This window comes from Lolium perenne, chromosome 4 (assembly GCF_019359855.2).
Source record: "Lolium perenne isolate Kyuss_39 chromosome 4, Kyuss_2.0, whole genome shotgun sequence".
In the NCBI taxonomy this organism is placed as follows: Eukaryota; Viridiplantae; Streptophyta; class Magnoliopsida; order Poales; family Poaceae; genus Lolium; species Lolium perenne.
The window spans coordinates 183,336,460-183,351,737 of record NC_067247.2 but is presented as its reverse complement, the minus strand read 5'-3'; the positions used below and the strand labels follow the sequence as shown (position 1 = coordinate 183,351,737).

At 47.4% G+C, this 15,278-nt stretch overlaps 1 protein-coding gene across 27 annotated transcripts; it reads left to right on the top strand.

Annotated features, from left to right (window-relative positions):
• The first annotated feature begins 3,156 nt into the window (after nt 1-3,156).
• Nucleotides 3,157-14,643, top strand: LOC127294518 (plant UBX domain-containing protein 8). Of its 27 annotated transcripts, none has more exons than XM_071818957.1 (6): nt 3,165-4,156; nt 4,231-4,295; nt 5,086-5,145; nt 5,226-5,450; nt 5,636-5,907; nt 14,302-14,643. In XM_071818957.1, exons 1-5 carry the CDS (start codon nt 4,141-4,143, stop codon nt 5,900-5,902), a joined length of 633 nt encoding a protein of 210 aa, XP_071675058.1. In that variant the 5' UTR covers nt 3,165-4,140; the 3' UTR covers nt 5,903-5,907; nt 14,302-14,643. The 27 variants fall into 27 exon arrangements, 7 of the variants coding, with proteins under 7 accessions (XP_071675062.1, XP_071675058.1, XP_071675057.1 ...); XM_071818956.1 differs by lacking the exon at nt 14,302-14,643 and adding an exon at nt 10,003-10,332; XM_071818961.1 differs by lacking the exon at nt 14,302-14,643 and having other exon boundaries at nt 3,157-4,156; nt 5,226-5,411; nt 5,706-6,020.
• Nucleotides 14,644-15,278: the final 635 nt, after the last annotated feature.

Here is a 15,278-nt window from a genome sequence, read left to right as displayed (position 1 = left end):
GTCCTTGACCATATCAAGTAAAGCATCACCAGTACGGAGGTCGGCCTTCTTCCGGTGATCTTCCTCACCTCTGAAATGCTTTCCTTTCTTTCTCACGGCGTGCCTGGTCAGAAGAAATCGACGATGCCCCAGGTACACAACCTTCTTACATTTGTCCAAATATATACCTTCCGTCTCATCTAAATAGAGTGTGCATGCATTGTATCCCTTGTTTGTCTATCCTGAAAGGTTACTAAGAGCAGACCAATCATTGATGGTCACGAAAAGCAGCGCCCGTAGGTCAAATAGATCATGTTGTGCTCATCCCACGCACATACACCTGGTTTGGCCCACAACTGAAAGAGTTTTACAAATAATGGCATTATGTACACATCAATGTCGTTGTCGGGTTTCTCCGGGCCTTGGATGATCACTGACATCATAATGAATTTCCGCTTCATGCACAACCAAGAAGGAAGATTATAGATACATAGAGTTGCAGACCAGGTGCTATGACTATAGCTCTGCTCCCCAAAAGGATTTATGCCATCTGTACTTAGACCAAACTTTAAGTTCCTCGTGTCACCTGCAAAGTCCGGGAACTCTTTATTGATTTTTCTCCACTGCAACCCAACATCGGGGTGTCTCAATATCGCATATTTCTTACAGTCTTCTTTGTGCCATCGCAACAACCTGGCATGCTCTTTGTTTCTGAACAGACGTTTCAACCGTGTTATTATAGGAGCATACCACATAACCTTGGAAGGAACCCACTTCCTGGGGGGGGGGGGGGGGGGCTCGCCCTTAACATCATCAGGGTCATCTCGTCTGATCTTATAGCACAGTGCAGTGCATTACGGGCATGCTTCCAGATTTTTGTACTCCTCACCATGGTATAGGATGCAGTCATTAATGCATGCTTGTATCTTCTGCACCTCTAATCCTAGAGCGCACATAACCTTCTTTGATTCGTACGTACTATCAGACAATTCGCTATCCTTTGGAAGCTTCTTCTTCATTATTTTCAGTAACTTCTCAAATGCATTGTCACATATACCAGTATATGCCTTCAATTGTAGCAACTCCAGTGTGGTACCGAGCTTTGTGTTGTCGTCTTCGCAATTTGGGTACAACTTTTTTTATCCTCTAACATGCCCTTTATCTTCCACTTCTTGTTTCCACTTTCTGCTTCTCTGTGTGTATTAGCGATGGCCCGACGAAGATCATCAGTGGGCTCATTTGATGCCTCTTCATCTTCAGCTTCCCCTGCCTCTTCATCTTCAACCTGCCCCATTGCAGTATCGTCGTATTTAGGGTATATATCATAATCATCTTCTTCTTAATTGTCTTCTATCATAACCCCTCATTCTCCATGGTTGGTCCAACAATTATAGCTGGGCAAGAAACCTTTCCGAAGTAGGTGGGAGTGAACAACTTGCCATGAAGATTATTGCTTTAAGTTCCGATAATCAGCACGGAGAAAAAATCTTTCAGGCCCACAGTGAACTCGATAAGGCGTCGGTCAACATACATGCATTGCCATCGATCATCTGCATCATATAATTAAGTTTATCAAAAAAAACATTACAAAACATCATAAATAGTGAAATGACCACTATTCAAATGAAAGGGTAAAGTTGCTAATCTCGATCGAGGAGGAAAGAAAGAGGAGAAATCTTAAGAGGAGAAACTAGCACACGACCCTCACACCTTTCCACCAAGAAAAAACATAGAAGAGGGTTGGCTGGGGCAAGCTGAATTTATAGGAAAAGAGAGGATTTAGCACCGGTTCGTGCCACGAACCAGTTCTCAATGTTTTACGCCTACCACGCGGCTGACATCAACCCTTTAGCACCGGTCCGAGCCACGAACCGGGCTAAAGGTCCCGCACCAGTGCTAAAGCACGGCAGGTCCCCTGCGACATCCTGGCCGCACGAACCGGTGCTAATGCACCATATTACTAAAGCAATTAAGCCTGTTGAATACCCAGCTTGGCCTGGCTCTCCGCTCAGCGCTGCCGCGCTCTTCGCCGCCTTGGCCGTGGGCTGCCGTCTGGTACTCCCTGGTCGCCGCCGTGCAGTTAGAGGTTCTGCTATGCGACTGTAGGAATACCGACGGCGCGTGACCAGGTGATGGTCGTGCAACGGGCGCTGGCTAGGCTGCCGTCTTCTTCCTGTTTTTTCTACAGAACTCGCCTGATTCAGATGTAAGGAGTAGTAAAAACTGATATCGCATATTGTTAGAGAACATGGCAGCCTAGCGGACTAGCAATTTGCAGATGTACGCTGCGGAACATTACGGACCATCGAAGGACATAGTGAACATGGTGCCGACGTCAATGGACCATCAGATACTTCGCTGGAAATGGTCAGTAGCAGCGCTAAATGTCACTCAAATATAATGGTAGCTAGCTGCAATCAGAGCCCCCTCGACCAAGTCTGCCAAGTGTACGGCCTGGAGCTGGTGATGGGCATGGCTCTGCCTCTTCTCCACCATAGTGTCCACACTCCACACTGCTATTTTTATCAATCATGTTCATGATTCATTTTATATGTATACGGACTTTATCATGTTGTTGATTTTTATTGCAGAACCAGAAAGATCTTTGCACGTCGGCACCAACTGTATAGAACGGTGGTGTGCGCGACAATTGGTTAACTGATGGTTCCTAATTGTTACATAGATACCTACAGCCTTATACACCGATGGCTTATTATTGATTTTTAATTGTTTACACATATTGATTGATTTGGAAAGCAAGTGACTTTGAATCATTGCAGGTAAAACTGTGTACAAGTACAACCAATTATAGTACCCGGCGTGCATGTAAATTATTATGGATAATAATTCTGTTAAAATCTCACTATAATCGTTGGGTATGATGGTATGCAAATAAGAATTGTTTCAACATACTCTTCATGCTTTTGCGTCTATGAAAATCTTCTCTAATGCCCGCTGCAACGCGCGGGAAATCCACTAGTTACTAAAGCAATTAAGCCTGTTGAATACCCAGCTTTGTGAGGGCACCTCCCGCGTGCACGATATGTACCGTTCGATTTTCGTTTTGAGCGATCTGAGCCCTTCTTTTCGACTGGCTGGTAAAAGATTTAGTTACCGTAGCCTAAGTTTCCTACCTCACTGACATTGAGACCCATGAGACCGCTGGAACTGCACCCCAAACCAAAACCCAGGCCCGGACCCATCCCTCTCAATCACTCTCCTCTCTCCCGAGTCTTTTCTCCTCTTCCCCGAGCAGATCCAACCCGCTAGGTTTTTGGCCGCCGCCCCACGCAACTTTGGCCGCAGCCATCTGCCTCGCATCTTTTCTCACCACATCACCTCTTTTCCCCTCCGCACCATGTCCAAGATGCAGCGGCTCGGTTGGGTGGCAGCGGCGACGCTCGCCGACGCGCGTGCTCGGCGACCACTCGGGCTCGCGCGAGCAGCAAGCTGCGTGTGCGTGCGCCGTGCGCGCATGACAAGCCAAGCAGCAGCGCCTGCGGCAGGGCAGCATCGCGTGCAAGCGGGAGCAGCGGCAAGTAGGAGCACTAGCGCGCCCAAGCAGCGCCCAAGCGGCCTAGCAGTGTGCGCGTAAGCAGCAAATCAGCAGCAGCAGCAGCAGCAGGCAGCGCGCATGAGCAGCGGCAAGCGCGTGTACGCGCGTGCGAGCAGGCAGCGCACGAGCAGAGGCTGCGGCCCGTCGTGGTCCGGCTGCGCTCCCGCGTCCCCCTCCGGCTGCTCCACCGACACCCTCCTCCGGCTGCGTCCCGGCTCCGCCCTCGAGCTCGCCGTCCGGCCGGCCACCCTCCGGCTCCTTTTCCGCGCCTGCGCCTAGCAGAGCCTCGCCTCGCCACGCCCCTGCCGGCAGATCGTCCCCACGTCCGTATCTCCGGCTTCGCCACGTCACCGGCCGCCCTGCCTCCGGCCGACTCCGGCGCCCCGCGCGCCCGCAGGCCGCCCCGCGTCTTGGCCGTCCCGGCCGTCCGGCCGCCCGCACCACGCAGCTCCGGCTGCTACCAATTTGGATTGCAAGAACGATGTTCACTCATGCGGCCGCCAGATACTATGTCGGATTTCGCAAGGGCCAAACAAGATCTGGTGCCGTGAGCAGGGTTGCTCGCGCGGAGGCACCTTTTCCTGGCTGCCCTGCCGCTGGAGGTGATGCGGCAGAGCGCAGGTAGTTGTTATTTTTCGCTGCTATAGAATAGTGCCAAGATTAATAGTCGTTGGTTGGCGGCATATTTTGGCCAGTTCTGAAGAGATTGGCCAAGTTTCATAGGAGCTCGCATAGATCAGCTCATGATGATAGTCTACATGTAAGTGTTAAATAAGCTTCATGTTTCTATAGGGACCTCTGTATTTTTTTTATAAAGTCTAGCTGCAGATGGATAAGCGGAGAATGTCGCAGATGAATGATCTTTAGATTGTAGTTTCAGAGATATTTAGGTAGCGTCAACACCACTGTGACAAATAAGCTGTAGCAGTTTCATTTTATATTTTGGTCAGACGATTAGAATGCATTTATGTATTAGAAATTGTTAAATACATGCTACAGTATGCTTAGTTCACGTATGATGCTAGAATTTGAGGAGTAAATTTTGCCAGCAGGCCACCAAGTTAGTGCTTACTAACAAAATAGGAATTACTTGGATACTTACTACCAACCAATGGGAAACGTTTACGTACACTCGGGTTACAAGGGTTCAGTGAGTTTGTATGAAGACATTCTTTCAGGGTGTTTTTACAGCATGTCCGCACTGTCTACTAGGAAACTACTAAAGATGCTATTTACAACCGTGGTATGCCTCTTTTGCTCTAAGCTAGGTGGCTGGATTATCTCACTGCATGCAAGAGCGTCTATTTCTGTTGGATCCGTGCTCACAGTTTTCCTTAGCACATTTTGCATGTGAATTGTGAACATGTGCCTATAGCCTGTCTGCATGGTCATGTATGGTCAGTGCTCCTAATCATCCGTTATTTCCATTTTCTCTTCATTTCCAGTCTACACTACATAAAAAGGCCTGCCGATCTTGCTGTCTGCGTAACATTTGTAATATACATTATACTTTCTAGGCTGATATATTGGTGATAATGAAATATACTCAGGAGCATAGTGATGACGTAACTGAAGCTGTGAATGCATACTTCAATGAGGGAGACAGGTTGGTGAGTGTTTTTCTCACACAATTGTTTTCTTTCTGATACGGTGTTCCCTCAACAAAATATAACTGACATGTAATTTTCAGCAGCAGAATCAATCAGAACCCTATGCCTGTCATGGTGATATGATGGATCTGGACAAACTATTTGATCCTTCATTTAGCAGGCCTATGGGCAGCCCTGTTGATATTCTGGACGCGAGTTTTGTTGAGAGAGCTGCTGCTGGTTTCTTTGTTAGGGTAGGGGGACCTAAGGTTACAGATCCCAGGGAGGTGCGGCAGATTCCTATCGAAGCTAAAGAGAGTAATTCTAAAAATAAAAAAAAATGCGACTTGGGGGGTAAGAAGCCCTCCAAGCAATTCAATAGATGATAATTTGGTGTGTACAATGAGAGAGCGGGCGCTAGCACTCGAACTCGAGATCTCACGGGTAGCACAGGTATCAGCACCCGGCAACCATCCGGGCTATGCCTCGGTTCACTAAAGAGAGTAATTCTCAAACAATTAGTTCTGGTAAGGGTCCTGTTATTGAAAATGTTACTCAACGTGAGTCTTCGTATGGTCCAGAGGTTCATGGGGCTGTAGTAATTGATGAAGGTGATGATAACTGGTCGTCTCCCATGCTCCTAATATCCAAAGAAATACTTCAGGCAACATACTCCGCACCAACTGTTCCTCCATTGGTTGACGTTAATGACTATAAAAATGACACAGAAGCGGAGATGCTCCATGCGAAACATCAAAAAAGGATGCGGAAAGATTGATAATTGTAAGCTTCTACTTATTGGTCCTGATTTGCATGGACAGCTTCCTTCAGTTTTTGCTGGATTTACCATTATTATGACATAAGTATCTTCTCAAATATAGTTCATTCATAGGCTATGTGTTTTGAATTTTCTTTCTCTCCAAGTGTTTCAACTTTCAAGGTAAGCCATGTCATTTTACCTCATACTCAACTCTAATTCTGGAATTGTTGTCTGCTAATTACAGTACAATTGTCACCATCGCGGCCTCGTGGGCTTGTGGAATTCCGTAACATTTTTGTGTTGTGTTAATTCTTATGACTATCTGATTATAGCTATTATCTCTTTATTGTTAACAGCTGCGCAAACTGCAACAATTTATTTTCATTAACCTATTCGCCTATTTATTAGTAATCAAATGAGGATGCATATCACCATCTGAATTGCCTTATGATAAATAATAAATAGTCAGTTATGAGAGTATGGCTCTACATTGTACGTACGTACTGTTCGTAGTTTCACAATTGATTCTGAACGGAATGTATTTCGTCTTTGCATTGTTGCATTGTGATTGTTAGGAAGTTAGCTATTGGTCGAAAGAGCTCATAACTAGATTACTCACTATATATCAACTTAGGTGGGCCATGTATTAGGCTGGTGCCAACGCGGGAGAGAGGCGGGGCGATAGCGCCCGGCGCGGGGCGGGAGGCGGGCGGGACGAGAGGGAGGGGCGACGGCGGGGGCGCCGGGCGGTATCGCCCGCTCCCGCCCGGCTACCGCCCGTGTTGGGGGCGAGAGCGAGGCGGGAGGCGGGCGGCAGCGATGGCGGGGGGGCAAGAGGCGGGGCGAGAGGGAAGGGCTGAGGTGGCGCGTTGTGATTGGTTGTTGGGGTAGCCGTTGGGGTAGGCGTTGCTGGTTCAAAAAAATCCGAAAAAAACCCCAAAAATTCATCCCAACCCCCTATAAATACCCCATATGTTTTCAGTCATTCCACACCTCCACTCTCCATTTCCACTCCACTCAACGCCATGTCTTCGTCCAGCTGCAGTTCTGCACAACATGATCATCGACGATGAGCGTGGACAAAATTTGGACAACATCTATGAGACAGTTGCTTCAAATGTCGGCCCTGCAATACACCACCATGCACCACCAAGCCTAGCAGCCAGGATTCAGATGGACACCGAAATGAGGGAGTCACCGATGTATACACAGCTCCAGCATGATTTGATGGAGCATGTGTGGGCTAATTCCTAGATTATGTAATTTTTCAGATTTTTATGTAATCTTTTCAGATTTTTATGTAATTTTTTTTATGATGTAATCGGTAACAATTTTAGTTCAATAAAATAATTTCCTTGCATTATTTATATTGTTGTAATCTGAAAATGAAATGCTGATGTCGAGGAGATAGAAAGCTGACGTGGAGGAAAGAGAAGTAAAGCTGGCACTATAGCCTGTGCATTGACACCGTGGGGTGAGAGTGGGGTGAGAGTGGGGTGAGAGTGAGGAAAAAAGCTGACGTGGCGGGTGAGAGTGAGGCTATGCATTGGCACCAGCCTTAGGGCATCTCCAACCGCGCGACCCAAACCGCGCCCGCGCGTCCGTTTGGGTCGAGCCGGACAAAAACGCGGCCCAACGCGCGGACCTATCCCTAAAACGGATGGCCGCGGCGTCCGGGACGACCCAAACCCGGCCCAAATCTGGGACGAGTTTGCGTGGCCGCGGACGCCGGATGCTGGTCGCTCGCGTCCTCCCCTTGTCCGCCCCTGGCCCGCCTGTCTGTCTCCCAAAACACACCCAGTCCACTCCACTCCCAAAACCTAGAGATGGCCGACGAAGCGACTGCCGCCGCCACCGCCACCATCGGAGAGCTCGCGGCCGTTCCCGCTCCTCCCTTGGCGGAGGCTCCTCAACTGGACGCTCCGGTGGTCGTGGAGCCCGGGCCGGCGACCAAGAAGGCGAAGCCCGACCTCACCGCGGAGCAGAGGAAGATCGAGAGCAAGAAGAGGGCCGACCGCCGCAGGGCGCTCGACCAAAGGAAGAGGGATATCGCTGCCGCGGAGGAGCGGCAGCGGGCGGCGGAGCAGCTTCTCCAACTCAAGACGGAGGCCAAGGCGGACGTCTTGCAAGAGCATGCCATGCTCTTTTATGGCCACCAAGCGCTCGCTCAGCACTTGATCCTCCCTGCCGCCGGCACGGCCTTGGGGGGGAGCTCGTCCTCGTCCGTGACCCGGCCCCTTCCTCTAAGGTCAACATCCCTGCCGGTAGCCCCGTTTGGGTACACGCCCGGCGCGCACGAATTGGGGTCGCAGTCGGCGCGGTACGCGTACCCGTCACGGGATGGGTCGCCGGAGGTGGGCGAGTCGTTCACGGGGCCGTCTCCTTCGTCCATTGACCTGAACCGTGCGCCGGCGAACTCCAAAGGCCCCAAGAACATGGGAGCAGCAACGATGGCCGGCGCACGGAACCTGCTCGACGATTTGTCCACCGTGCAGGCCCCTCCGGTGTACACGCAGCCAATGCCGACCACCATGCCCTCTGCTTCGACCGAGCAGGCTCCCCAGCCGCCTGCCGTTGACACACATCAGGAGAGCACTGCCTGTCCCGGCAGCATTAACATCGAGGAGGAGCCGTTGTTCGCTCAGGAGTTGACGCAAGCCGCAGCTGCACAAGCTCGAGCTCGCCGCGTAAGCAAACGAACCAACAACTACACGGAGAAGGAGGACAAGGTGCTGGTCGAAGGATGGCTGATCATCGGGCAAGATGCATTGACGGGTGCCGAGCAGAAGGGGACCGCATTCTGGCGCCGGATCTATGAATACTTTCATAAGCATCGTAAATACGGACAGGATCCATTTGAGAGCGACCGCAGCGAAATATCGCTCCAAAAGAGGTGGGGAACAATTCAAACGGAATGCAACAAATTCCAGGCGGCGTATGATCACGCGAAGCGGCTCCCCGTTAGCGGCATGGGCATGAAGGACTTGGTATGATTCTTAACCTCAACTCGTTCATTCGGTGTTTGCACATATGTTTATCGTTCTTGTCTCGCTTTGCTCTAGGCGTGGCAAGCTTTGGATTGGTACAAATCGGTCAATGGAGAAAAGACCTTTGCCTTCCCTCATTGTTGGAAGATACTCCATGGTACCCCCAAGTTCCAGGAGGGGTACGAGGGGTACATGGCGACCTTGACTGGCAACAAGACCGCCAAAGATCCGACGGTCATTGACCTTGATGGTGGCCAGCCTTGCGGTAGCTCCGCTTCTCGTGCAAGTCGTCCTCGCGGCCACAAGGCAACCAAAGCCGACTTGAAGCGTGATGCCTCGTCCATGTTATTGTTTGGCACTTTGAAGGAGTTGCATGCCGATAGAGAGGTGTCCACGGACAAAAGGGATGAGAGAAGGCGCCGGGAGAAAGAGGAGGACAGGAAGAACTACTTCGATGTCCAAAAGAAGAAGCTTGAGATAGAAGAGGTCAAGGCCAAGACCAAAGCTAGAGAAATTGAGCTCAAAGAGAGAGAAATTGAGCTCACAGCACTGGCAAGGGCCCAAGAGGTGGAGTTGAAGGCGAAGGAAGTTGAGCTCAAACGCCAAGCCGAGGACAACCTGATCATGAACGCCGACTTGACCAACATGAGCGAGGCGAAGAGAGCTTGGTTCGAGAAGAGGCAGAAGGAGATCCTAGAGCGTCCAAATTGAGTTGACAATCTCAATTTGTAATTTTTATATTTGTTCGAACTATGGCACATTTTATTTCTTCATCATGCAACATTTTATTTGATATTGTTTTATGCTATTTGATATTATTCTATAATTGTTAGATATTATTTCTATATTTGTTACATACTATTTATAACTATGTGTGGCCAGATGGCCTATTTTCAAAAGAAATAGGCCAAATGGCCAAATGGGTGGCCGCTGCCTTGGGCGCAGCGTGCGACCCAAATGGACACGCGGACGCGGAGCGCTGTCCGCGTGTCCGGCCGGCCACGCAAACGGCCCAAAACGGACGGCCCAGCGCGTCCGTTTGGGTCAGCCCGTTGGAGATGCCCTTAGTATTCAAAATGAGGCTTCGTATACCTACAAACTGTAAGCCCAGTTGCCTACTTGATTGGTCAGGGTATCTTGGCGAGGTGCATTTTTAACTGCTGGATCGTCGCTAGGAGCGACAACGGCCGTCTGATCTAGCTTTGCCCAATTTACTTGACCTAGCAAATTTATTTCTCCCCACAAGGCATATTTTTGTATCCAGGCTAAGGCAAATTGATTTACTTGACCTGCTCTGAAAATTTTTTATTTGTGATCTTAAATGGTTACATAACATGTTCGTGCTTCCCTTGGTTACCTGATAGCTAGAGACTTCAAAGTATTTTCTTTAAATAGATCTTATGAACTCGATATTCAGCTTTCTTCCTTTAGTATCCGTTTATGTTCAGTTCATCGAGTTTAGATGATTCAGAAATCCATGTTTTTGTTCCTTTGAATTTGGCACAGTGAATGTTTTCTTTAACCCCTTATTATCACAACTAGCAACAATCAGCGCGGCGGCACGCCGCGCCATATGATGGCTGATTATGGTATTTTTGCAGTGGTAAAATTTTGTAGGTTCCCGCTCTGATTGAATAAACCCAAAATAATAATAGGTTTTAGTAATATCACAAGTCATTATCTGTAACAGAAAATAGTAATTTAAGAATCAGATACATAAACTCGAGCCAAAAGGAATGAGCTCGTTGTGGCTCAATGTCATTGACCACAACAACTCCCACTGTCGCAACACCAATGCTTATGTCATCGCTCCCTCATGTGCCTTCTACAATCAACAACTCCTATCCTCAGCTTGGTGTCCTCATCAGTCTCCTTAACAAATATGTGCACAACAACACTTCAAACCTTACAAATGATTTTCAGAAGGAAGAAAAATGTTCGAGCATTTAGTTGATTTCAGAAGCAATATTGGACAAAAGACTGTATCTGGATAAAAATCACAGCAACAAATTTCACTGAGCAACATTATCTGATGCATGTCTTAAACCACCCAACACAGAAATATTTCCCCAATAATCGCTCATATTGCAGAGGCTGAAACTTCCCCCGTAACTGACCGAGTTCTAATAGCTATTGACTAATCTTCATCAACAAAAGCAACACCTCCTACGTATCTTTTCAGTATAACAATGTAAATCTTGATGTGGTAACACCCTTGCTAGCATCTACAACTAAGACTAAGCTGTTTAATTTAGATTTAGCAGCCAAAGGAGTTTATGCACCAACGATTGGTGATGGCATCTTCCCTGGCAAGAAGATCTAGATAGAAATGTTGTCTCACCTTGCTTTCCGTAGTGCAGAGTAATTGCAAAGCACGGTAGCCGACTAAAGACCAAGTGATCTTACCAATGCTGGCCCATGGCACACACGTGTGAATGGTCTGTGACAATGGCAATGACAAGGCCGACCGACAGTATATCCCAATCACCTTTTCTTAGTCTGTTTAGCTTGCCAGATAGCTTCTTCCAAGAAGATAGAACTGCACTAAACGGGGAGTGTTGTTGCCTGATTGTCAGTCTTGGCATCCATCAGTCTTGATGGCCCATTGCGACCTCCTACAGAAAAGACACAATAGTTCAGATTAAAATGTTCTTGAGCACTGTTAGAAGAAAAAACATGCTAGGTATTAAGACATGGCTTAATAGCCGGGAGAAGGAAGCAAAGAAACATGCAGATCAGGCTATTTGTTGCAATATATAGTACCCTACTGCAAACTGAGTTCAGTGGTAATATGCACCTGAATTTAAATAACTTATCATCATAAGTGAACATGAGAGGACGCTAAGCTTCTGCCGCAGCGTGCCGCCCTCGCCCAGTTTCTCATCTCCAATATTTATTTTATTATATGGACTAAGAGCATGAGCCACAATAAAAAAAGTTTAAGCAGAACAATTATGTGGCATGGTTCAGATCAAAGAGGCCCTATCCTTGCACAGAATAACAGACCTGCACATAATGCGGGAACTTTTACTCACAAAAACATTGCAAATCAAAGTATTTGTGACACTCCTTGCCCAATATTTGATTGGACTCAAGATTTAATTGACAAAGGAAAATATCATGGCGTGAGCCAATATACAGTCTCAGCATGTTTCATAATATCTTGGAGCATTAGTAAATAGAAGAATATATATAGCCACACTTTTCAGACCGTGACATGCAAAAACTGCATGTACCCAAAATGGCTAACAGAACCAGACGTAGTATCATGGATGCTTTCATATCATCACATATCGAATTTTTGACAAAAGAGACCACCTGGTCGAGTGAATTGTCAAAAAGGATCACCTCCGAAAATTATTGTCAAAAAGGACCACCTACGTCGTGGCGGCACGTGTGGCAGGCGACACGTGTCGCCTGGCCCGTGGCGGCATGTCCACCCTGATCAATGAATAGTGTAGTGATCGATGAACAGTGTACATTAGCTACAAAATTTGTTGAATTTGTCTTTTTTGCTGAGCCCAAAATATAATGTATTTTACAGTGATTTTTTGCACGATTGTAGTGCATAGAGTTAGCTACATGTAGGTATTTTTTTAGAATTTTTTGAGATGTTAAAAAAAATTCAAAACATGCTACTGTTCATGGATCACGACACTGTAAACATGCCGCCGTTGGTTGTGGCAGCAGGCCCTGCCGCCTCCGGCTGCGGCGGCAGGCGACATGTGTCACCTGGCACGCGTGCCGCCACGATGCAGGTGGTCCTTTTTGACAATAATTTTTGAAGGTGGTCCTTTTTGACAATTCACTCGTCAGGTGGTCTCTTTTGTCAAAAAATCTCACATATCAGCTCACCAATATTGTTTTCTGCTGAAAGGGGAGAAATAATATATATCCAAATGGGTGCGCCGCCGCCCCATGCCCCCAATAATCCCTCTCTACATTGCTGTAAGCTTGTAGCTGGGTCAATGTGATCTGAAACATATGTCAGCTAGAAAATCACGCCATTGATCTTGTTAGACATGTATGTGCTAATCGCATATACAGGAGTTGTTTGTGTAAGAATCCCCAAATCAACATTGATAAACTGAAATAGAACCCCCAAATGAACTTTTTAGGCTTCATAGACATATGATCAAACAGTTTTGCCTGCACAAATTTCTCTACATCAGAGAGAGAGGAGAAACAACACCGGCCGTGTGTGAGAGAGAGGAACAAACATCAACGCATGTGCTGGAGGGAGAGAGAGCACAATCTGCTGTTATATGCTGCAGCCCGCACACAGAAGATAGAGCAGCTGCAACACAACACGCGCGAGAAAAAAACAGCAGCACTATGTAGGAGAGGACTGCAGTCTTCAGTTCATCACAAAATCGTGAGCGGTAGAAAACACACCATGAAAGAAGCACAATCGGCGGTGCTGCTTTGGTCTAACTCGGGCCGCTCGCATCCGCCCCGTGCGTGCTGCAAGGAGGAGGCAGAGACGGCAGTTGCCTCACGCTGCCGTCGTCCACATGCGGGGTCGACGGTGCGCCTGCAGGTGAGCGAGCGCCGGACACTTTGTGTCCCGCGGCCAGATCGAACCCAAACCCCTAGATCGACTTAGAGAAGGAAGCGACACCGACACGGCCTAGGGAGGTTGTACGGCGACGGGAAGGTACAGAGGGAACATATGAGGGTGGGTGCTCACCTCGCGGCGTAGACGTTGTCTTCTGCCGGCGTTCGGTGGTGGCCCGTGCTCCCCACGTTGAGCTCCAAGGAGGGGTCGTCTGCAGATGCCTGATCCCGATCGACGAAGCCGGAGCCGGGGATCTCCAGGCCAAGCCGCTACCCCTAAAAGGGGAAATAGGAGGTAGCCGCGTTAAAATTGGCTCCATAGACACCACATCGACCAGGGAGAGGAGCGGGCACCGGTCGGCCTACGGGGAGGGGATCTGGAGCAGCGCCGTATGCCCCAGGCGCATCTGATTAATGGGGCGGAGAGAGCCTGTTGGGCTAGCACGGTGTTTCGGCGCGGGGAACAAAGCGGAGGAAGAAGGCGCCGGCTAAAGGATCTGGGTGGCGGGCCGGTGACGATGAAAAGGAGGAGACCAGAGCGAAAGATGAGAGGTGGCGCAAAATAACCCCCAAATTGCTCGATGCTGGGATTTAGGCACCGCTTTGACCAGCCGCTTAGGCTAGAGGAAACGAAACCGCTACATCTACTCAGGCCACAACAAAGCGCACATTACAGAACACAAGGAAATGAGCAGAAAAAATTTAGTGGAGCACCGAAACTGTACACCAAAAAATGACTGCCGGGTTGAATCACAAATTGCTATACGTGTCAGCATGATATTAATTCAGAAAGAAGCTCAAAATCATGGGAAAAAAGATGTTGGTTGCCCTATAATATAGTAGTTATGTTTAGTCCTTTGCAATGCCATGCAGTGGCGTCCAATGTAGGTATTCTCAGGAATCTAAGAGCAGAGAATATTTTTTGGTAGCAAAGAACGCATCTTGCTTTGTGCCAAGGATTTTGCACTGCCAATGCTACGTGCGTTGGGAAACAGAACAAGTGCCCTTCCTCTTCTTGACTATAATCTGAAGCATTTCCGGTTGAGATGTTGATGTTTAATCTCAATCTATTTTTTGAACATGTGAAGCTTACACTCATCTCACTGCTTTGTTTTTATTTGTAAAGAAAAAATTGTATACTTGAGGAAAAAAAGGAAGATAGTCGTTTTGTGTAGGAACTTTTGTGTTGGTAATCTTGAGTAGAGATTGTTGGCTCCTAAACTCCGCTCCCTTTATTTTAAAATTTCTGAAAATCATTTTTATAAGTTTCAATAAAATCTGATTTTTTTTGGGTGTACTATGTATCCTACAAACCTGTACATCCTCATATTAAAATACTTTGTATTTTGAGCTACACGAAAATGTAAAAGTATGGATATGAGTATAGTTAACCGTGCATATTTTCAGGACTGCAAAAAATATCATTTTTGTGTAGCTCAGAATTCAAATAATTTAGTTTTGCGGTTTTCCATGCTTTTAGGATACATCATTAACAACATCCAGCTTTTGTTTCAGTTTTTTGAAACTTCTAAATATATCTTTTGAATTTTTAAATGACAGAAGCATGAGTTGTCTAATGAGATATAGGCGGCACGGCGAAGCGCGCATGTCCAGCTAGTTTAGTTTAAGTTCGTAGCACAACCGATGCTAATGCTATTTGGAGCTAAAAATATAAGCCATGTTTTCTACCAGTGTCTTGAGGGCTTCTGTTTTTTGTCATTGTTGGAGATATGCCCGAAAGGCAATAATAAAGTAGTTATTGTTATATCTTATTATTCATGATAAATGTTTACACCCCATGCTATAATTGTATTAACCGGAAAAATTAATACATGTGTGTTGTGTAAACA

Bases quoted from the DNA above. Each gene is read 5' to 3' on its own strand.
- LOC127294518 (XM_071818957.1), top strand. The intron at 4,296-5,085 runs GTAAGTGTTAAA...AAATATACTCAG, and splicing joins CTCATGATGATAGTCTACAT to GAGCATAGTGATGACGTAAC. The intron at 5,451-5,635 runs AAAAATAAAAAA...GAGAGTAATTCT, and splicing joins AAGCTAAAGAGAGTAATTCT to CAAACAATTAGTTCTGGTAA.